The 16934-nt window shown below is 51.6% G+C and overlaps 1 protein-coding gene across 1 annotated transcript; it reads left to right on the forward strand.

Moving 5' to 3' along the window:
- Positions 1 to 8110: 8110 nt before the first annotated feature.
- LOC127470521 (transcription factor HES-5-like) lies at positions 8111 to 9096 on the forward strand. Its single transcript, XM_051786130.1, has 3 exons — positions 8111 to 8176; positions 8472 to 8652; positions 8831 to 9096. The coding sequence occupies exons 1-3, from the start codon at positions 8111 to 8113 to the stop codon at positions 9094 to 9096; spliced, it is 513 nt and encodes a 170-aa protein (XP_051642090.1).
- The last annotated feature ends 7838 nt before the right edge of the window (positions 9097 to 16934 follow it).

The following is a 16934-nucleotide window of genomic DNA, read 5'->3' on the forward strand; positions in this document are numbered from 1 at the left end:
AAAGCATCTGAAATAAAAACATATACTTTTTATTTTCTCTTTTGTTTTACAATCTGTGAGGGGAAAAATTAGACCATCTTGGAAGAGCTACTCAAATTAGATGCTCAATTACCCAAAATAGATGCTGTGCTTTGGTTGGAAATCCTAAAGAAAGTGATAAAAAAAATTCCTCCCTATTATAAAGTTTGCAGAATCCATGGACTTTGCACTAAGGAGAACAAATTTGGACTTCCACACCTCCTACTGCGGTTCCAAACACACACAGTACTGCACAGAAAACTCATTAGGATCCCAAAATACTGGATCTGGATGTTTGAAATAGGGCATCAGCAATCAGCCTTCCCCCAGAATCCCTGCCAGATGTTATCCCTTGAGGAAGACTTAAAGATGCTGCTGCTTTCCCAAGTCCCTCAAAGATGCTCCCTGCTCCCAGTGCTTCCTGGGCCGTGCTGCCCAGATGGCCTTTTGGGAGCAGGGTTTCCCACTGAACACAAAGCAGAGCCAAGCACCGTTGCTAATGTGGTTTGTAGTCAGGCACACTTCCTTTGTGACAGGAGGGAATGTGCTTAGGGAATGGTGTGGGAAACTCTGGAGTACACTAACTTCCACAGCCCTATGTTAGTAAGTCACTTGGAGAGGTGAAAGGCTTGGGAGCAGGGACAGAGGTGAACTGGGAATGGGAAAGACAAAATATAGGGTATTTAGTTCGTGCTGAGTCCTACAGTCCTGGAGTCGAAACTAAAATGGGTCCAATCCCAAGCTGGGATCACCACTGAGGCCAACAGAGCATTTGGGCTCCAAGATTTGCCCTGCAGCTTTTGTACCTCTGGAGCTATTTCCTGATCTCTGTAAACTAGTAAATACAAACTACCCCTACACCTACAGCAGATTTGCCAAATCCCAGCCAGCAAAATTTGAGGCTGAATTTTCTCCTGCCAAATACCAAAACCAGACCCGGGTCTGACCCATTTCTTTCACCCAAGCAAAACAGAGTAGTTTAGGAACATTAATGAAAAGAAGAGCTTCCCCCTAGTATTGCTGGGATAAAACCTGGTCTAATTTTCTTAAAAGCCAGGCCCAGCTCCCTTAGCTCCATCTGGGTCCCTCATGGTCCATGGGAATCACCTTGTTTGCCAGGATATATTGAACAAATCAAAGGGACTGAAGAAGCAAACAGGGGATGTGGCTCAGAAGCCTCAGAGCAGACCTAAACCACCTGAGCCTTTGGCCTGAGTGGTGGATGGGCAAGATTCTGCTCTGCAGCTCCCTTCCATGGCACTTCTTTCCTGCCCTTCCCTGCATTTCCTCTTGACACTTCCCTGTCATTTCCTCCTAACCCTTCCCTGCTTTTCCTCCTAACCCTTCCCTGCATTCCCTCCCACCCTTCCCTGCTCCTCTGCCGGTGCAATTTCCGCCTGCCTGCACATCTTCCTTCCCTTTTTTCCTTTTCCTCGGGGTTTGCTTTCCCTCCGTGCATGTTTTATAATCTGATTTTTCGATCTGTCACTCCTCTCCCCCCTGGCTGTCACAGGCAGATGTGCTTTGGGGACAGGGGTGTCTCCCAGCCCGGGGGACGCGGTGAGTGTGGAGTTCCCTCCAGTTTCCCACACTGCTCTCCCATTCAGGGCATTCAGGAGGAGGATAAAGGAAGTGTGCCATGCTACAAGCTGAATTAGAAATGGTGTTTGACTTCCCTTTGTGCTCCACAGAAACCTTGCTCTGGGCACACCATCTGCATAGCCCTCACCGTGGAGAAAACCATTGATCAAGGCCTGTCAGCCCAGCTGGGGGAACTTGGGAAAGTAATTCCTTGTGCCACTTCAGTTCTTTGGGGCTTAACATCTGGCTGGAGGGGGAGGCGACAGTTGATGGTTTAACAGTCGTGCTTCCTTTCAAGTTTGGGATGCTGTTTTGATCCCCGATAAGCCTTTCTGAAATCCTGATTTTAATAACATGGAAAGCATCCAGAAGAGTGGGAATAATGCACTGGCTTTGCATTTTCAAAGTGCTTTACAAATACCAGCTAATGAATTCTCAGCGACCTCCTCGGCGAGATGAGGATGTATTATTAGCAATGTTTTACAAAGGCAGGAAAATGAGGTAGAGAGGAGAAAACCAAGGTTTCAGGCTTTCAAGCAGCCTGCAGGTCACGGGGCTTCTCAAGTGGCTGTTTGAGACATCTGGTTTGCAAAGGTGCTCAGCACCCACTTTTGTTTTAATTAGCTTTGGATCTCTGAAAGGAGCCATCTCCCTTGTTTGTTGGGAGAATTTGGGATACCAGCCTGGACCACACTCACAGCCACACACCACCTAGGTAAACAGACACCAAAGTTCTTTGCCCCCAAGTTCAGCAGTGGGGTTTGAAAATGCTATTTAGTATAATTTCTTTAAGCCCATGAAATGGCTGGAGAGGAAGATGCTCTGAAATCCCTGAGCAGGAAATGCTTAATGATGTGTTCAACAGAAAATAACTTCATCTCTCTAGAGAGTAAACAAAGTTTTAATTTCTTTGTGCTCCTGCAGACCTCCCAAAGCCAGAGCTGTCCTTGGTCAGGACAGTCCGTCTGTCAGCACCCTGGAATTCTGCTCCCAGCAGTTGTGGTTATCCTGGGCTGGGACCTCCCTGGAGGAGGGGATGCAGTGTGCCCGGGATTACAAGGCCTCCTGAGTTTATAAGGGAATCTGACAGCACACCTTGCCCTGGGGATGGTGATGAGGGCACCCAGCCCTGCCCTGTGAGCACCAGGGCCTGGCAGCTCCTGCGTGTGCCCCTCTGCCAGTCCCCTGCCTGGCTCAGAACCAGCTTTCCTGCCTCCTGAAACACAGGGCAGGTGCCTGCTTTTATCAGACACCATCTCTTCATTCTGCTGCCAGCTGAGCATGGCAAAGGTGCTCCTCAGACCCACCTGCCTGGCAGGGCAGGACCTGCCACGAGCCCCAGGACACTGTCCCCAGACACAGGTCCATTGTGCTCCACAGGCGGGGACTGACAGGAGCTTACAGCCCAAAACTCACCCCAAAACTCAGGCTGAGCTCAAGGGAAGGGGAGAAATCCACTGGGGCATGAGGGAGAGTCAGCTTCAGGTCACAAACCTCAATCAGGGACATTCAGAGAGGCCCAGGGGACACCCGGGAAGCCTGTGCCTGTTATCTCCCCCACCCAAACGCTGCCCTGGCTGGAGTCTGAGTGATTAAATATCTGCCACATGCAGAAGGGATTAATTGCTGCCCCTGCACGGGGAGAGGTGCTGCCCTCCCCTCTGGCACGGACACACCATTCCCATCCTGTCAATGACAGCAAGTGGTTGCTGGGGCCAGACCTCAGGAGCCACATTCCCGGTTCTCAACCTGCTCCGCTGAAATATCCTCCCTGCAGGATACCTGCTCCCTGCCAACAGCTTGGCAGCACTGTTTGCTCAGTCTTGTGACTTTTATCAGGAGGCTCAAAATACTTATGGCCTTCAGCAGGACTTCATGTCCAAGCCTCATAATTGTATAAAGACCAAAAATTAACGACGTCGGTCCAAAGCCTAAATACTCAATAAAATAATCAAAATGTAAGTAAACCCTCTCCCATCAAAATCCTTTTATTTTTATTAGAAACATCAAACGTTTTTGTTAAATTCCTATGACGCTCAGCCCATTTCTTGGTTCCTCAAAGCCCAGATTTGACATTTGAAAGGCTGGCAGCAGTGCCAGACACCCGGAGATGCAGAGCCCATTGTAAGAGCTGAATGCCACCGTCTTCCAAAAATCCCACCCCAAACAATGCGGGAAGTGCATGAACCCAGCAGCTTCTGTTTGCTCCCTGCACGGCATTGTCAGGGACAGGCTGTTCCCTCCCTGGCCAGGGCACAGGAGGTGACTGATGGGGGATTCCGGGGCACTTTGGGCAGCGTGTGCTCCCGGTCAGCTCGGGATCTGAGGTGCTTGAGAGAAACCTCAGCCCCATCTGGCAGCACGTGTGAGAGCCCTGCTGGGTGCCAGCCCTGCTCCCGAGGTGGGGAATGGTGCCATTCCCAAAGCCATCCCCGGCTCAGCCCCCGGGCCAGGCGGGAGGGCAGGATGTACCCCGCGGCTGTTTTATCCGGGGCCGGAGGAGGAGGGTGGTAAACACCGAACATGGTGGCTCCCGCCAAGCCTGCTCCCGGGGCAATGTGTTCCTTTGAGCCATAATTGATTCCTGCCATCAGGCACCAGCCTGCTCTCCCCCAGGGTCAGCGCTTTCCCACATCCAACCCCATTATCCCACAGACCATGCCTTTTGTACAACACACTCCAGCTATTCATGTGCAAAGCAGCTGTAATCCCCAGACCTTTCAGAGTCAATATACCAGGAAATAATAAATCCCTCTTGTGCACTCTTGAATATGCCGAGAGGTGACTTGTGGGAATTTCAGCTGGGCAGAAAAATAATAAATTCTCCTTAATTTTTAATTATTTGTGATACTCACTGTAGAAGGACTATGTCATTGGTGCGTGACTGTTTGGGGGTCACCACACAAGCAGCTATAGAAATTGCTTTTACCTCTAACAACCCTAAAAATGCAGATCTCAGATGTTTCTTAATGATCAAAGTCCTCCTTCCCTCACCCATGCACCTGGGAACGGCAGCATATTAAATATTCTGGATCTGAAGAAAAACTAATTAAAAAAGGTTAAACCTGTGAAGAATGTACTTTACAGTACTAAGACCCCTTTTTGAGGGGGTTCTGATGTCTAAAGGAGGCAAGATAATGCCATGCTAATGACATTTAATGGAATATTTTACACAATGGGTGCAATAACAACATAACCTTTTCCCCTGGAAGGGCAGATTTCCCTGCACTCCCACTCTGTCGGTTCACACACAGAGTTATGCTTGTCTTGTGGGAACAGAAGCCAATCCTGAATAGCAAGTTTTACATGATAATTTCTTTATATATTGCCTTCCAGGCAAACAATTTTTAAACTATTCAGTGTGTAGAATGTCACGTCACTGAAGGACCCTGAGCAGACCATGGGAGGCAGGGTTGTGTGCACAGGGGGGCTGGAAAGGGATCTTCATCTGAGACACCAAAGAAAGCACTGGCCCCTAAATTAAAAACTATCAGAGGATCATTAGGGGTCACTCAAATAGAGAGAGCCCTGTCTTTTCACACCTTAGCCAAGAACCTCCACAGAGCCAGTTGGAAGAGCCTGAGGGTGAGGAGGGGATGTGGTAATACTGCAGGGATTTGTGCTGCTGAAATCCAGGAGTCTTAAACATTAGGACAGGTCCACCCAGCAGTGACATACAGACCCAATAGTTCCTCAGGCATTCAAAGATAACAATTCCCACTCAGGTGTGTGTGCCTGGGACCCTGGCAGGTGTTCTCTTTGCTGCTGTTCCCCCTCAGTGCTGCTGCCACCAGCACATTATCCTTCAAGTGAGATCAGAGCTGGCTTGATCCTAACAACCCTTCCATTTCCCTGGGGAAACGAGCCTTCTCAGCAATGCTCCCAACAGGAGGGGAGAAAAGAAACTCCTCTGCAAGACAGGGAGAAGGGGCCACCTGAGCACTTCCAGAGCCAAGGAGCAGAGCCCAGCCCTGCTCCTCCTCTTTGTTCCCAGAGGTGCCCAGCACTGTCCCCAGGTGATGTCAGAAAAGCACAAGGACTTCAACCCTGTCCCTGCCTCCCACCACAGACACAGGGCAGCTCCCCATTCCAACTGGGCTTTGTGGAAAAGTTTTCCCATGTCCCAGGAGAGCAAACTGAGGGACAGTGGAGTGAACCAGCAGCCCTGGGACAGCTCGTGCTGCAGCTCAGCTCGGCGTTCCTGCAGCCCCCCCTGCGTGTGACCCACTGTCCCTGCCCCTTGCCCCTTGCCATCCCTTTCTCCTGGTACACACAGAGCTTGGAGAAGCCCCTGGATGGAGAAACAGGCGCGTTTCAGCCTTCCTGGGTGAAAAAGCCACGGAGTTCATGGTGCCCCGACAGCAGCAGCTCCACAAAGGAGTCATTAGCGCCAGGCTGTGTGGGTTTGGATTTCTCTGCCTTTCCCATACTCTTCCCCCATTGATAACACTTCTTGCTGGGACAATAGAAGTGTGCCTTGCAACTACTCCCGACATTAGTGACGGTGCTTGAGCCTGAATGATTTAAAGGGAAAGAATCCAACTCCCAAAAGACCATCTGGCTATCAGTTCTAACACAGCAATAAAGGTCAGGGCTGCTTCTCAGGAGTTGGGAAAAAGATGGGGTTTGACACTGAAGAGTCTCTTCAGCCAGCTTGGTCCATGCCTACCTGTCAGCTCCTGCCTGCAAGGCCATCATTTCTCCCTTGCTAGGGAAAGGATAACATGGGATACCAGCTCCTGGAGGAAGGCCAGCCAAAGAGCACAGGAAAACAGGCAACACCTCATTAGAGCTGGCAGGAGCTGGGCCATGGTCTCTGAGCTGTGTCTTATTTTGTATCATAATCCTTTGACTGCTTCAAAGTGTTCATGAGATGTCTTGTCTCCTGGCTTTCCCACAACACAGGGAATAAAGGGCTCCAGGGACAACATCTGCCCTTCACAAAGGGCTGAGCCCATTCAGGTCAGCACAATGAATCCCTGGCTCTTCCAGTGACACCTCCCTCCTTCCTGTCAACTGCCCATTGCCCTCGGGCTTCACTTCAGGATTTCCAAGTAAGAAACTCTTTGGCTTTCTCACCTCCCTGCACACTTCCCTGCTCACAGTGGAGTGCTGGGAGCAGGAGGAGCAGGAGGAGCAGGAGGAGCAGGAGGAGCAGGAGGAGCACACGCCTCTGCCTGGGGCTGGACCCACAGATGGCAGGTGCAGCACAGCTTTTCCCAGGTAGGTTCTGGGTTATTTTCAGTGCTGCCTCAAGGACTGTATCCAGGCAGAGATTTTTCTCATAAGACAAAATCAGAACTTACCTCCAGTGCCCTCACAGCTTCATTCTTTCCCTTGCCTTTGTCACAAAAGAAATGTTTGCTTAATTCATACCGACATCTCCATGCCAATGCAAGCAAGCAGCTCTGTTCCCATTTTCCACATTAGAAAATGGAGTGGGAATGACACAGTAAGGTTTACACAGGGAGGCAGAGACTGGTCTCTGAGATCTGATGTTCAGCACTGCAGCAGGTCCAAGGGCAGAACAGAGCACACCAGGAACCTCGGGCAAGAAGCACAACTGACCTCCTTGCTGAGGGCCAAAGATGGTTCTCAGCTCCTAAATCCCATTCATGACACACCTCTGGTTTCCAAAGACTTCCCAGGATTACAGGTTGAATCTGGTGCTATTCCTCAGCCCCTGTAACCATCATCCCTATAAATGTCTGTATGAAAGAGAGAGAGGAGGAAATGGAAAAGCAAGAGCTATGGGGTGACTGGGCATGGCCCAGCTCTGCTGAAAGGGGTGGGCTTCCTTACTGGGGGCACTGGGAGCACTCACAGAGCCCGCTGTGTTAAGGGGATGAGCAAAACTGAGGTTACTATTCCCACTGCTTCCCATTCCCTAGTTATTCATCCCATCCATCCAACACCCCTCCACCCTGACTGTCACTTCTCCACAGCATTAAAAATGTGCTGCAAACCAACCCGGGGCTCCACACTGGTCACACTTTGGGTCACCCACTGCCGTGCAGTGGCTGTATGGACACACCTCCCACACACACTCCAGCTGGGGAGGGCAGGAGTGTCCTTGGGGATGTTGATTTTTATCCCTACCAGGGCTCCTCGTGGCCTTTTCCCGCCTTGCCCCAGAAGCGTGCCTCCTCCACGCCACCCCTGCTCCCGGCACATGCGGGGCCTCGGGAATGCCATTGATCCCAGGCAACCAGCTGGAGGGTCGGTGCTTTCCCAGCTCCCCACGCCCCACACTCCACCAGCAGCGTGGGCAGAAGGTTATTCTCCCCGGGGCATTGGCAGCCAATGGACCGTGCGCTAATGGATGCTTCCCCTATTGTCCCGCTGCCCGCCGGGATTGGCTGCGGGGCTGTGGGAAACACCGGCGATCCCGACACTCACGTATCTGCCCCGGCACCCCGGCTATAAATACAGCACCCGGGAGCTGCCAGAGCATCCCCTCGTGCTCGGCACGGCAGCTGAGCGGGGTCTGTGCCCAACTGAGAGCGCCGGGATGGCTCCCAGCAACACCCTCATGATCCACGTGGAGGAGAAGCTGCTGCCAAAGGAAAAGAACAAAGTAAGTGGAGCCCTTGAGAGGACTGGAGAGGCTGGCTTGCCCCTAGCAAGTAAATGTGACATGAGAAAAGGTGGGATAGGAGGGAGAAAGTGGTCTGGGGGAAGGCAAATAGGTTAAAGAGAGATAAAGGAGACTATACTGATTTTTAAAAATTAAATGGAGTAGGGAATGGGCAGGCAGCATCTCACAGCTCTTCCACCAGATGAAAGCATCTTTGAACACGTGTGTCAGGGCATGGGGGGGAAATCGGGTCAGGCCCCACAGAATCCCTAAGGGTGTGCTCCCTCTCTCCCAGCTGAGGAAGCCGGTGGTGGAGAAAATGCGCCGGGACCGGATTAACAGCAGCATCGAGCAGCTGAAACTGCTCCTGGAGAAGGAGTTCCAGAGGCACCAGCCCAACTCCAAGCTGGAGAAAGCGGACATCCTGGAGGTGGCTGTGAGCTACCTGAAGCAGCAGAGCCAGCTGCAGGAGCAAAGTGAGTGCAGAGCAGGTACCACGCCTGACCCTGCTCCCCAGGGCTGGGACATCCCAGCTCCAGGCACATGAGCAAGGCTCAGGGACTCCTGAAAGAAATTCACTGCTCAAATCACCACTGTCCCATGTTTTGGTCGTGATCTTAACCCACTGCATTTGCTTCTTTCCTTCTCTTCCAGCATTCTCCCCCAAGAGCCCCGAGCAGGACTTTACCAGCGGGTACCTGCGGTGCCTCAAGGAGGCCATGCACTTTCTGTCCTACTACGAGCCCAAGAAGGAGACCCAGGTCCAGCTCATCAAGCACTTCTGCAAAGCCCAGCTGGGCTCAGAGCCCTCGTACTCCCTGGCCCTGCGCAGCTCCCCCCTGTCTCCCTGTGTGCTCCCCAGAAAACAGCCTGCCCAGAAGAGCCTGCCTGCTGCTCCCACCATCTGGAGGCCCTGGTAGACCTGCTGAACTCTGTTCCCGTGTTTGGCTACAAAAACTAGAGGGACCTGTGGTTTATTAGTTCCTCTTTAAAGTAGGAAACGTTGCTTTCCAAAGGTGGGAGGGGGTGGTTATTGTTTTTCTGTCACCAGAAATGAGGGTCGCTGGGTGGTTTCCCTTCATAGTGAAGGACTGTGGGTGTATCTTGCAGCAAATATGTTGCTTTTATTGGTGGCTCCTGGCCAAAGACAGGACCAAGTTCTGTGGTGATCTCAGAGAGCAAATGCCCTTCAGGTTCCATCGGAGGCTGCTGAGCCTGTGGCTGGCAGTGGGAATCCTTGGGCTGACTCCCCGGGTCACTGGTTCAAGTGCTCCATTGTCTCTTGGTAATGTATTGACCTTCCTCAAGAAGGAGCCCTTTGGAGAATGTATTTTGTATCATAAAGAGAGGACTGAGCCTTTACCTTTTGAGTGAAAGATGTTATTAAGAAATGCTGATTCTTCTGAAGCTCCTCTGCTATTTTTGGTGTCCTCACAGAGTTGTGCTGATCACAGACAGCTCTGGGGAAAATTCTCTTCCTGTCACTTTGTGCTGCTCTCAGTTGAGGGATAATTGATGCCTTTTGTAAAGGAAAATACCTGAGCTATACCTTAAGGAGAAGGGGGAGGAAGGGAAGCAATAAGTACTTTGTAATCATTCACTGAACACGCTAAGGAGCTTAAAAAGCTTTTATAAAGTTATGATGTATTCATCCTGTGTGATGTCCAACTTGTGTGTCTTCACTGTACAATACAATAAAAATGGTTTTAGTCATTAATCCTTTGGTTTGAAATTATTCAAAAGGCTCATCCTGCTGGACTGGGTGCCTGCAGACTCCCCTGCAGTGGGGAAGCCATCAGGAGGTGTCACAGTGCTGAGCCCTTCACTCCAGGACATACTTTATATCTGCAAAATTCCTTTGGCAGAGCAGGATTTCAGATCCCTTAAAGCAGCAACCTCTGGGAAAATTATCAAAAATCAAAATGGAGGTGAAGCCGAAGTGAGGTGCTGAGAGGTGTCAGCCTTTCAGACTTAACAGCAACCCATTCAGCCTTAAACAAACCCCTAATTTCACAGCCACTTCACTTCCCCCATTAATTTGCCCACCAAGCTGAGCTCAGCCTTGTGCTTTCTGCCCGTTTATGAGGGAGCTTCAGGGAAATCTCCCAATAACTTCCAAAGAGTTTGGCACTTGCCTCTGCTTGGGGATCTTGCCCTCTTTGAACCACCTGCACTGGGGTGAACCAGTTTGTGTTGCCTTTTAACTTTATGACACAAATTCTGCTAGGCAATAAAAAAATTGCTGCCTTTCCTGAAGTGAAATGTGCCCACATCTGGCTGGAAGTCTCCATAATTAGACAGCAGAGACTGAAAAGCATTTCCTCTGCTAAGTTGTTTCCTTTTATTTTCCCTTCTCTTCAAAGTAGAACAAATCTGCACAAATAATCAGTTCACAAAGCCACTCTCTAACCACAGGAACACACAGATATGGGTACATGACAGGGAACCTTCTCATTGTACAGAGATACAGGAACAGCAGGAACCACCACTGCTCAGCGATTCAACTCCCCTCAGATTCCCTGCAAGAGGTGCCCTTGAAAAGCTTCATTTCTAGAATAAGGGGTGTTTTCCTAAATAAAAGGAAACATTGAACAGCTGATCTTGTCAAAGCTGCTCAGTTAAGCCGGGAGCAACCTCAGATCCGCTGAGGTGACACAACCAAACACATCCCACCACTGCTGGCTGGGCCTGGCCAGTCCTCATTTGGCTCATGATGAAACCCTCTCTTATCCACACAGAAAGCCCCCCAAAAAAGCCAGACAGCTGGGTCAGGAGCATGCTGCTCTGCCTCATTACAGTTCAGGGATCATTTTGGTTATTCCTTTGCCCCAAAAGCACAAGCTGGTCGAGTGCTCCTCACCTCTCTGCCAACGCAGTGCAAGGTAGGCTTTGGTACAGGTCTCTACCAATGCTGCAGGTAGTTTCTTCTTCCTAATGAAGTGCTAAATAATTCAGAAAAGATATTTTTAGATTATGTGGTTGCTTAGCGAGCTTGAAAAAGTCACTTTGCCTCACTGTGCTCAACTTGTCGTTGTCAATTAGTACAAGCTTCTGAATCCCAGCAAAACTCCAGCTGTTGTCCGTGCCTGGGGGTTTTTAAATCAAGCCTAATTAGGGCAGTGGGGGGGAGTTCAGACTCAGCTGGGATGCCATGTGCCCCAAAGCCCAGCACATCCTGAGTGTGCCTCACTGGGAATAGGGTCACACGTGGCACGGAGGGGCCGCTGCCCTCCTGGGGATGGGATTCCACCCAAACACCCCCTGTGTGAATGTCCCCCCATGGCAGCACCTCTGCAGTGCCTTAAACCACGGTGGAGGGGAGAGGAACAGCAGGAGCCTCCTCCTGGGCAGTGGGAAAGGACCAAACCCCGCCGGGAAGGCTCCCTTTGCTCCAGGGACTCAGATCCACCCTGGGGCAAACGCTCCCCTTCTGCTTTTCACCAGCCACAGACTTGCCTCCCTGGGCTTTAATTTACCAATTACCCCCGAGCTAAAAGCCAGACCTCGGGCTTCCCCCGCCCCGCCAAAGGGTGTGTTTACAATTTATTAATTATTATCACTTCTCATAATTGAACTCAAAGCTTCTTACGGCTCCCGCCCCGTTCCCTGGGGCGACCCTCCCCTGCTCCAACACATTCCCACCCCTAGGGAAGATGTTGTTTATTATGCTGATCCCACAGCTCAGGAATACTCTCCTGACAAAGCCCCTATTAACCTCAGAGTGTGGGCCTGAGTTTCTCGGAGTTTCCCACACTTTCTTCCCCGTTCGGGGCATTCAGAGGGGCACAAAGGCAGCGTGTGCCTCACAACAGCCCGCATTAGTGCCGCTCTTTGGCTCCGCATTGTGCCGACCAGCAATTCCTGTCCCGATGGACCATCTGGAGAGCTATTTTCCCAAGGAGCACATTGATCGATCAGTATTATTCGAGGGCCCTTTTAAAACTTGGGAACGTTATGCTCTTTGACACTAAATAGGTGTCTCGAGAGGGGCTGTCAGAAAGATTTTAAACCATTTAAGGAAGGCAGAGAAAAAAAAAACGTAAAAATCGTAATTATTTCTTTAAAAATGCCGTCAATAGCATCTGGGACAGGCTGACATGAATGTAGGAAATGGTCTAAAGTAAAAATGCTCTGAAATTGGTACAAGCTGGAAGCACAGCCACAGAGGTACAGGACACTGATTTTAAAATCTGCATAATGAAATTCTGGGTTTCTGTACTCCTTCCTGACTCCCTCCAGACCTGTTGCTGCATTGCAACATGCTGGGTTTGCCTCTCCAGAAAGCCATGGATCAGATGGGCTGAGAAAGCTGCCAACTGGTGTTAAACTGGGAGCAGCTTCTGTGTAGAGTGTGTGCAGCAAGTCTACACCTGGGCTGAGATCACCACCTACAAACCAGGAGCAGAAAGGCCCAAAGTACCAGTTCCTCAGGCTAGGGGACCTCCAGCTGCTTTGATTTATGGACTGCCATGCCTATGAGGACAGTTTTGGGGTGGTTGTTCCTCAGCTCACAGCAATCCCTGGCTCCCAGAACAGGCTCAGGGCACTGCTGTCCTCTCTCAGGAGCAGCTCCAGACCTCACACCACCCTCCAGAGAAGGGAATTATTGTGTCACATTCTTTAGTTAACTCCACGTTGGGAAGTTTTGGGGGTTTGTCTCTTTTAATCCTTCATTCCCCAAAGAGGGAAACCCCTGTTTCTGAGCCAGCCCCAGACAGTCCATCCTTCTGGCTCTGCAGCAACAGCCCTAGAGACACAAACTCCTCCCATGGATATGGAGCACAGTGACAAGGATTTGGACCACAGACACGTTCCAGTGGGACAGACTGTTGCTGTGAGAGCAGAATTTTTAAAAAAGCCCAAACTGAGCAGCAAACTAGTTACAGGCTTTTAACAAAGAACAACTGGATTGCAGCACAGCATAAATCTTCCTTCCTGAAATCCTTGCAGGAAGTGCCTACTGCACCCAGCCCCATAAGGAATATCCTGTAGGGACAGCCTAAGGCTGGACAGTTTGTTATTCTGAAGCATCAGTTGGGAAATATCACTGCCATTGAGTTTTCAGGTCTTACTAAGGGAATTCCTCTCCCCCACCAGCAGTGTCAGAGGGTAGGTGAGGCAGGCACAGGGGGATGGAAGGTCAGTGGTACCTTTCCAAGGGACAGAGAGAGGGGGAAGCTGGGATGTGGGGAGCCCAGAGGGCTGCTGTGTGTGCCTGGTTCCCCATGATGGAAGCTGGGATGTGGGGAGCCCAGAGGGCTGCTGTGTGTGTCTGGTTCCCCATTCCCATCAGGTGGGGCGAGCCCACAGCTCCCGGGATTTCCCACGTCGCCCATTGAGGGAGTTAAACTGCCGACAAAAGGCGTGTGCCTGGAGGGTCGGGACAGCCCGCGGCACCATCTGCCCGGCCCTGCAAGGCAGGGATCAGGCTTTAATCACCAGAGCTGGTTTAGCCCTTTGGAGGCCACGCCATTGTGCTGGGGACAGCGTGGCATTATTTAAAACCGCTCACTCCTTATTTCCAGCGCTGAAAATTGGGTCAGAGCCTCCCTCCCTGCAAACCTGCTCCTTCCCAGACGGTTCGTGGGGGACCTGCTGGCCCTTCCAGCCCACGTGGCCCCGAGAGGGATCCAGAAATCCTCGTGCTGCACTTCCAGCTCCAGCAACAGCACAGGAGCATGCAGGGATTGCCCTGGCTCCAAGGAATAATGCTGATTACAAGCTGGCAAAATAATGGAAGGAACTGATTTTGAATAGTACTCACAGTCCTTGATCGATTACAGTTGACTGACAACCAGCAAGAATTAAAATTGTTGTACCCAAAGTGATCCACCTAAAATACCTTTGGGCTGGGAAGGGAGAACAGCTGACCCACGGAATTCCATGAGAAACCAGGCAGTAAAAAGGGCCTTAAAAAGCTTCAGGTTGATAATTAGTTACAGGATCATCCTTTGCAGGACCATATCTTTTTATTCAACAATGCTCTGTGTGCTGGAGCACATTCCTGTCCATGTACCCACAGAGCCAGGTTTGGGTTATGCACAGGTTGCTGAGGGCAGGTGGAACAGGCTGGCTGTGGCTGACAGGGAAATGAGAGGTTTCCCTTCTGGTTTTTGACACAGGAAATAAGTAGAGTTTTCATCAATGTTGTAGTGGTAAGAAACAGGCATTCAAAAACTACATGAGGCCTCACATACCTGACTGACAGATCTGGAAGGGGACTGGCTTTGTACTGGGTGGTGCTGGGAGGGGGCAGCAGACCCGAGCAGGACACATAACCTGGGAAAAAAATATCTCAACAAGGGAGCTTCAGTCCAGGCCCCTGCCCAGTCCTTTCCCCTTCATTGCCTGACCACTGAACACACGTGGCCCAGAGATGAGCAAGGCCAGGACTGAACAGAGGCACAGGGTGGCCTCACGCCTGTGCCACGTTCTGCAAGGGGAGAATACAGCAAAGCAATGGACAAGAACTGACTTTTCACTCCACCTCAGCCGTCTGTAAAGGGGGAAATATATTTAGTTGGAGACTCAGGACCAAGGGAACAGTGAGGCATTTACAAAGTGGCATGAAATGAAACAGGACATGTTTGGGAAAGGCATCCTAATCACTACATGTCACGGGCTGCTGTAGGAAAGCCCAGATTACCCAAACAAAAGCAAGGAAGAGCTCTTGATATAACTGAGAGAGGGACTTTAAACAATGGAGAGGAAAATATTTCAGGCTAACTGCTTAGCACAAACTGTTTGAAGGGTTCTTCCCCTCGATTTTAGTCTCTCGTCGCCCTGAAAATTATCTGGTACTGTATTCATGTAAGCACGGTTTAATGCCAGTGAAAGGCTTTAGTCCCTCTAATTCTGCATCTTTTCCTTTTCAACCTCTCCTTTGGGCACCGAGCATTATCTCTTCCCGGGATCAGTTTTCTGTGCCTTATTCCAGCTCGGCCTGGGAACGGGGGCTCAGCGCGGTGTCACCGTTCCCGACATCAGTTGGTGATAATGCCGCCCAAGGCTTTCCCACGTTCCCTCCCCAGCGCCGCGGTGCCAATCCCCCATTGTGTCCCACGCCCCCCAGCCCACCTGCTCCTCCGGGAGCAGGGTATTATCCCCAGGCGATTCACAGCCGATTTGCCATGCTGCAATGGATGCTTTCCCATTGTCCCGCCCGCGCGGGGATTGGCTGCGGACTGTGGGAACCTCCGAGTCGCTCCGGACCCAGACATTTGTATGCGGCCCCCGCCTATAAATAGGGCAGATCCCGGCTCCCTGCTCCACTCCGAGCCGAACCAGCGCTTGGGATAGCGGGGCGCTCTCCCCGGGAATCCCGAGGCAAGCACAGAGTGAGTATCCGCTCACACCCAGCAGGGCCGGACCCCTTCGGGTGCAGGAGCTGGGGAGGGGGAGCCTCGCTGCTCACGGCCCCTTCCCCTCCTGTGTTACAGCTCGGGAACAGCGCCGGGCACCGCCCGGGCACGGGATTTACACGGCCTCGGGCGGCTGGGGATGCTCCGGGAGAAAGGGTTCAGAGGCACCGGCCCGACTCCGAGCTGGAGAAAGGAGCCGTCCCGGGGGTGGCTGTGAGCCCCCCGACCCACGGGCGAGGTGAGTACCCCCGGCACACCCAGCGCCTTTATGGGCGGGCAACACTCCGGCCAGAGCCTCCCCCGTAACCCTTCCCTTCTGTAACCCTTCCCTTCTGTAACCCTTCCCTTCTGTAACCCTTCCCTTCTGTAACCCTTCCCTTCTGTAACCCTTCCCTTCTGCCCTTCCAGCACCCGGCACGGGACCATCGCACCCCGAGCCGCAGGGCAGCCCCGCGATCCCCGTCTGCCCGTCCCACCAGCACGGAAACAGGGATGGAGCGGAGCTGCCGCCTCCAGAGGTCACAGCCGGCACCTGAGGACTCTGCTTCCCCCCCTGCCAAACCCACAGCACCGAATCCCTCCCGCAGCCTCCGGAGGCCTTGGCAGTTCACCATCCCACTTCCATGATCCCTGGACATTTGCTGGTATTCCAGAGGAGCCCGTGACTTGCTGGACAAGTCCCCCCACTCCTCTCACGAGTAGGGAAGAATGTTTCCCTTCCGCAGAGCATTGCTCTGCTCGGATGTGTTGCTTCCCTTCCTCCAGAAGGACCGGGATGATCCCACCGCGTGGAGAGCGAGTTGTTCCGAGGGAATGTGAGCTGTATCCTCCCGCTGGGAGGGCTGGGAAGGGTCGTTCGGAGAGGAACGACGGCAGTTCTTGACCTCTGTGAGGTTGTCCGTGTATATCTTCTGGGAAAGCTGAGGTGGGCAGGACAGAATTCCCAAAAGTGTCCGTTCAGGAGGAGCCTTTTCCTCTGAGACTCCCCAGTGTCCCAGGGTATCCACACCTGAGTGTGGCTGGAGATGGGGGGGTCTCAGAGCAACTCACTGGACACATTTGGGAATGTGCCCTTCCCACGGTGCCATCAGGGGTTCTATAACATTTATAGTCTGTGCTGGGCGTGCTCTGGAAATGGTTAAACCATAACCCAAACGATGTAGAGGAAATTCCTCGGGATGTCTTGCTCACAGACCAGGGCTGTTTGTGAGGTTCAGGATGTGTGTGTGTGTGCCTTTTGTAAAGGCTAAAGCTCCTTTTTATGTCCTTATAGGAGAGAAAGTTACGGCCGTGCTGCCGAGCTTACAAGGAATATTTATCAAAGTCTTTCATGAAAGGCAGGTGTATAAATTATATTTACTCTTGGGTACCCTTTTACCAGGGGAAAATGGGAATTC

Source organism: Manacus candei, unplaced genomic scaffold (assembly GCF_025592945.1).
Source record: "Manacus candei isolate 608988 ecotype Guabito, Panama unplaced genomic scaffold, ASM2559294v1 h1tg000022l, whole genome shotgun sequence".
Lineage (NCBI taxonomy): Eukaryota > Metazoa > Chordata > Aves > Passeriformes > Pipridae > Manacus > Manacus candei.

Bases quoted from the DNA above. Each gene is read 5' to 3' on its own strand.
- LOC127470521 (XM_051786130.1), top strand. From the start codon at position 8,111: ATGGCTCCCAGCAACACCCTCATGATCCACGTGGAGGAGAAGCTGCTG. The intron at 8,177-8,471 runs GTAAGTGGAGCC...CCTCTCTCCCAG, and splicing joins TGCCAAAGGAAAAGAACAAA to CTGAGGAAGCCGGTGGTGGA. The intron at 8,653-8,830 runs GTGAGTGCAGAG...CTTCTCTTCCAG, and splicing joins GAGCCAGCTGCAGGAGCAAA to CATTCTCCCCCAAGAGCCCC.